Consider the following 6,000-nt stretch of genomic DNA (forward strand, 5'->3'; position numbering starts at 1 on the left):
TTAGAATTTGAATAGCATTGCATTCATAATTGGGCCATGTGGTTCCAAAAGCTAGTGCAATTTAAGTGGGACTTTCCCCGTTTCCCGAGATGGGCCGCCAATGGGCATAGGCTTTTTAGGACATCCTGGTTCAGTGACACTTTTTGTGTGGGCGGGCATGAAAGTTTGTTGCATGGATTATGGATTGCATGCGCTTCCCCAAAATTATAACCTCGACTTTCAAGAATTATGACTGACAACTCACAGGATTATCATTAAACTACCTACCACATTTATTGTCCCTTTAATTTTTATGATATATATTTTATTTGTTTGATGAAGTATTAAACTTAAACATAAACTTTCAAGACTATTTTATTTTTGTTTATTCAAGTTTCATGTTTCATGTTTCATGCTGTGATCCTATATTCATAGTTTTTTTCTGTTTTTTTTTTTAACTTGGTATTTATCAAATTAGAGGCAAAGATAAAAAGCAAAAAAGGCAGAACCAGGTATATTTTATTCAAACTAAATATATATTAAAGTAAATCCGGTATATATTTTGGTACAAGAACAACTTAAATTATTAAGAAGTAATTAATCCACTATACACTAGAAAAAATTAATTTTGGTCAAATTTAATTATTATGATTAAGAATAAATAGTTATAATAATCAAATAGTTACTGAACACAGCCTCACAGTCGTTGTTGATCATAATTTTTGCGAGTGTAGCTAAATCATCTATCATGACTAAAAACTATATCAAAAATATTTACCATGATTCGTAACCATATCAAAAATAATTTTTATGATAACTAATATAAATTTTTGCATAAACTTTTTTTAATCATAATTTTTAGTCATAGCTAGTTTCTTTTAGTGCCCAGGACACCACATCTTCTGTTTATTTTCACCAACCAATCATTTTATAAGTGATATAGCATTATTAACGACATCAATAATTTCTAAAATGTCTTATTCGCACACAAATCAAGGAAAAATTCTAACCCAAATCGAATTTGGCTGTAACCTAAATCTACTCTATAACAAGTTGCAATACAATTGTTATGTGATTGGTGTACAATTTAGGAAAAAAGACCAATCATATGACAAGTGTATTACATTTATTTTATAATTGATTTGGTTTGGCCAAACTCAGTGAGTAAGAATTTTTCTACAAACCAGCAAGAAAATCAAATTAAAGGAAGCATATATAGAACTTTGTAGAACCACACATCCTCTTACTCATGAATATGATCTTATATGTCCCCTTTCCCTGTCCATTTTCGCCATGTGGGAATGCTCTGCTCATTTCTGAAGAAATTTCTTGGATCAACTATAGTTTTCACCCAAACCAGTCGATCAAAATTATTTTTGAAATACTTCTTGCCCCAAACGCTTGCTTGTTTATAACTTACCTCCCCTTTATCGTTGTTCACTCCAATGTCTAGATCTCTATAATTGATGTAAGCTTCCCGGGGGGACTTGGAAACATAAGGAGTTGTGTAATTGTAAAGCTTCCTAAGCCAACTTAAGACCTTGTCGGCATCTTGTGCGTTTTGTTTTGACCAGTATGTTGCATAGAGGATCTTGTAAAGAGTACCAGCCCTATGAGGAAATGGAATTGCGTCTTCAGGTATTTCATCCATGATTCCACCATATGGGATCAAGACGATGTCGGCATCCTTGGCGTCGGGTTCCTTGAACAATTTCCAGATGCCTTCAAAGACATATTCCGGAATGGGTTCCCTCACATAATCGGCTTTTCCTTTGAAGTATCCTACGTAAGGTTGTTGCCTTTTCAACAACCAGTCAAGTGCTTCTATGGGGAACCCCTGAAAATACAATACGGATTGGACCCAGCTCATTTCCGTGCAGTCTTCTCTTACTACGCCCAATTCGGGGAATTTTTCTTGCACAAGCGGAAGCAATTTGTCGATCCCACCAAGGAAAAGTGCGGTAAAGGCAGCACGCATAGTGATGTACGCTCCATCCTGGTCGGAATTCACCCTTGCTACACGGACTAAGATGAATAATTCTGGGTCAATTTTAGGCGCGATGTATTGCCAGCGGTGAATGAGTTGAGTCGCATTTTCTTCCAAAGTCTTTTGGACCGCGAAAACAGTGACTGTCTCTGGAACATCCACCAATTGTATTTTCCATGATAGAATAACACCAAAACTGGCACCTCCACCACCCCTAATGGCCCAGAATAAGTCCTCACCCATCGATTTTCTATCGAGAATCCTGCCATTAACATCTATCATTCTTGCATCAATAACATTATCTGCAGCCAGCCCATATTTTCTATGTAGTGAGCCGTACCCTCCTCCACTGAAGTGTCCGCCAGCACCAATAGTTGGGCAAGCACCAGCTGGAAATCCTAGTGTTGGGCTTTTCTCCGCGATCCGATAATATAATGTGCCAAGGGTTGCACCAGCTTCAACCAATGCAATTTTCTGCTCAGCATCGACTGTTACTTTATCAAACTTGATCATATCAATGACAATAAATGGGACTTGAGTTACATAAGACAATCCCTCAAAGTCGTGGCCGCCACTTCGAGTTCTAATTTGCAAGTGATTTAGTTTTGCACAGTAGATGAGAGGGGGGATTTGGGATTCGTGCTCCGGAGTTATTATCACTAGCGGTGTTGGGGTGGATTCTGTGACGAATCTCAGGTTTTGGACGGAAAATTCGAGGACGGAGGAGTAAGAGGAGTTGGTTGGGGTGTAGACAAGGCTAGAGATGGAGTTATAGTCGTGGAATTCTTCTTTGAGACATTTAAGAAAATGATCAGTCCGGTCAGCAACAGACCACGAAAAGGTAACAAAAAGAAAGAAGAAAAGAGTGGAAATGGATGGAGTCTTCATGATTTTGAGATGTTGTAATTTGTGTTCTGGGAACCGAATTTGGTTCTATTTATATATGAAATTTGTCCATATAATACCAAATTTGTATATTTCAAGTGGATATAAATATATGTTGATGTGAGGTGGTTTCCTGAACGTAGTTAATTGATTGTTCCCAATTCGCATTTTTAATGAATGGTATGGTGTCAGTGATCAGTGTCCCTGCTAGCTGGCTTCTTCCATCATTCAACATTTAATTTAATATTACATTAGCAGGTTTCATTATTTGATCAAAATACTATTCTCAACTAATTTTATCTGCTCAAGTTTTAAGATACTAACGTAAGAAAATGTGAAAAAAGCAATAAATGTCGACTACACTCTTTATTTAAGAGGAATCAAATATTTATATAAGGAATATATTTTGCTCAACATTTCATAATTCAATTCCACCACAAATATATATCATACTTTTTAACAATTGCAAGTTTTATACGACGATGTATAGGTGAAGAGCTGCACGATCCAATAATGTTTTTTTTAAGGCATGTTGTTAACACGATCAAACAAAAAAATCAATCACAATCATATGCTTGAATTATAAGAAAAATAATCAAACATAAAATAATTAACATGCTTAATCACGACCTGAATAAATTAATCTATCATAACTAATATGCATGAATCACGTTGTCAGAAAAATAATTAATCATAAGATAATATGCAAAAAGAATCATTCATGACGTAAGGAAACTAATCAATCATAAAAAAATATGCATGAATCACGATGTAAGGAAGATAATAAATCATATAAGATAAGTAGGACTTATTTTAAATTCATTTAAGATTGATTTGTTTGGGACAAAAAATAGATGTGTAAAAGTAGATAAAGATAAAAATAAAAATGAATGAATAAGAAAAAGTTTTGGTGTTGGATTAGGAGGAACAGTTGGAGGAAAAATAAAATTGAATGTATATGAAATTTTTCTTAAGTCAATTTCAATTTCCATCCAAAATTGGACGGATTAGTAAGTATAAGGCTAATAAGATATATATATATATATATATATATATATTAGTTTTATTTAAATAAGTGTGTGTTGAAAATAGATGATATGTTTGGATTTGTGTTTTGAGATAATTTAAAATATTTTAAAATAAGTGGTGTAGCTAGGTTTGATGTTGAGATTTAGGAGATAAAAATTACTGTTCATTATCAAATCATATATATTTATATATATAAATATTTTATGTTAATGTTGTATTTTTGGAGATAAAAAGTATTATTTATTGTCAAATCATGTCTGTTTTATATTATGCATATATATATATTATATATAGAAAGTTGAAAAACAAAAAAACATGCAAATAAGGTGTAAAAAATACAAAAACAAACATTGATTGTGTTTTACCTTGTATCGAAAAAAGCAAAAATACAAATCCAAACACAGCCTAGATGTCCTAAATTGAGGTGGATGTATTGTGCTTATTCAGTTATTAATTAATACTATTATTAAAAGAAAAAAGGAAAAAGTAAATGCAAGTCTATTCAGAAAATGGGTGGACTCGCAAAACTCGCGATTTTTTTTATTCTTTTAATTAAATTTTATGAGACGACGATTCATGGATTATATATATAAATATATATATATTAAAAAAAAGAACAAGCCCAAATCATTAACTGTCGTTGTCTCAATCAACGACTCCTACTATTTTACCTTTTTTTTAAAAAACTAATTAAATCATTGAGTAATTGTTAATAATTAAATTGGACTTTTGGACTTATCATTGAAGTATTAGCTACCATAATTATTGTCCCTTTAATTATTAGGGATAATTACGCTATCTTTCCATAAAATTTAATAATTATATGTAAATTTATTATAAATTAAAAAATTATATTTAGCACACGTAAAATTTGTTTCATCTAATAATTAAACAATTATTTTGATAAAAAATTACTGAATTTGATAATATTAATAAAAAAACTGAATGAAAATTGATATTTACTCTTAATTAACTTATTACAAATTTATTGCGGGTCAAATAATTCTTTTGGGATTAAAATAGCCTTCTAACAGTGATAATATACCTCATTATGTATATTAACGCGTGAAGATGTATGAGGATAATTTAACAATAAAAAATTTATTTGACATGCAATAAATCAGTAATATGTCAATCGAGAGTAAATATATATATATATTTTTTTATTTTTTTAATATCAACATATTCAGTGAATTTTAACTTACGGACGGATTTATATGTTATATAGAAGCGAACTTAGTTCAGAAGTGCTAGATATAATTTTTCAAACTACAGAAAATTTACCAAATCTCAGTGAATGGGAGTGTAATTATCCCTAATTATTATGATATTATTTGTTGATGAATTGTTAAACATAAAGATACAGTTTCGTGTTTATTATGATATTATTTGTTGATATTCTTTTTTTTAAATTCAAGTTTCGTGTTTCATGCTGTGATCCTATATTCATAGTTCCTTTGGTTCTTCTTTATTTTTTTATTTTTTTTGACTTAGTATTTATCAAATTAGAGGAAAAGAAAAGCATAAAAGCAGAACCAGATACATTCTACAGTCTCCATGGGAAGACTGGAACTAAATTAAGTGCAAGATTCTAGCATGCCATGCCTAGTTCCTCTCAGTGTCCAGGAAACCATATCTTCAATTTACTTTTACTAATTAACCAATAATCATTTTATTAGGGGCGAACAGTAATTTGTCCCGTGATATTAAAAATGAACACATTACTCCCATATGAAAAAAATATAATAATTTATTCTCCTGTATTTTTTAAAATAAAGTAATTTACCTCCTTACATAGGGAGGTAAATTGCTTCATTTTAAAAATCATAGGGGACTAAATTGTTGTATTTTAAAAAATATAAGAAAGTAAATCACTATTTATTTTTCATAAGAGAAAAATTTACTCATTTACAATATTACAATAGAATTGCTTACATTTTACTCATTTTACTAGTGACTTATAATGCATTATTCATAAGAAGGACATCAATAATTGCTGGGATGTCTTATTGGCATACCAACCAAAAAAGGAAATCAAACTAAAGGAAACATATATAAAAGGTGGCAGAACCATGCATGCACGTTCTGTTCTTCATGGATATAATCTTATATGTCCTCTT

The 6,000-nt window shown here is 31.2% G+C and overlaps 1 protein-coding gene across 1 annotated transcript; it reads right to left on the bottom strand.

The window, feature by feature from the left end:
• LOC105175934 (berberine bridge enzyme-like 8) lies at positions 928-2,885 on the bottom strand. The gene has a single exon (XM_011098582.2). The coding sequence runs from the start codon at positions 2,852-2,854 to the stop codon at positions 1,241-1,243; it is 1,614 nt and encodes a 537-aa protein (XP_011096884.1). The 5' UTR covers positions 2,855-2,885; the 3' UTR covers positions 928-1,240.

The sequence above is a fragment of the Sesamum indicum genome, linkage group LG12, assembly GCF_000512975.1.
Source record: "Sesamum indicum cultivar Zhongzhi No. 13 linkage group LG12, S_indicum_v1.0, whole genome shotgun sequence".
In the NCBI taxonomy this organism is placed as follows: Eukaryota; Viridiplantae; Streptophyta; class Magnoliopsida; order Lamiales; family Pedaliaceae; genus Sesamum; species Sesamum indicum.

Coding starts and splice junctions, on each gene's coding strand:
- LOC105175934 (XM_011098582.2), bottom strand. CDS start 2,854: ATGAAGACTCCATCCATTTCCACTCTTTTCTTCTTTCTTTTTGTTACC.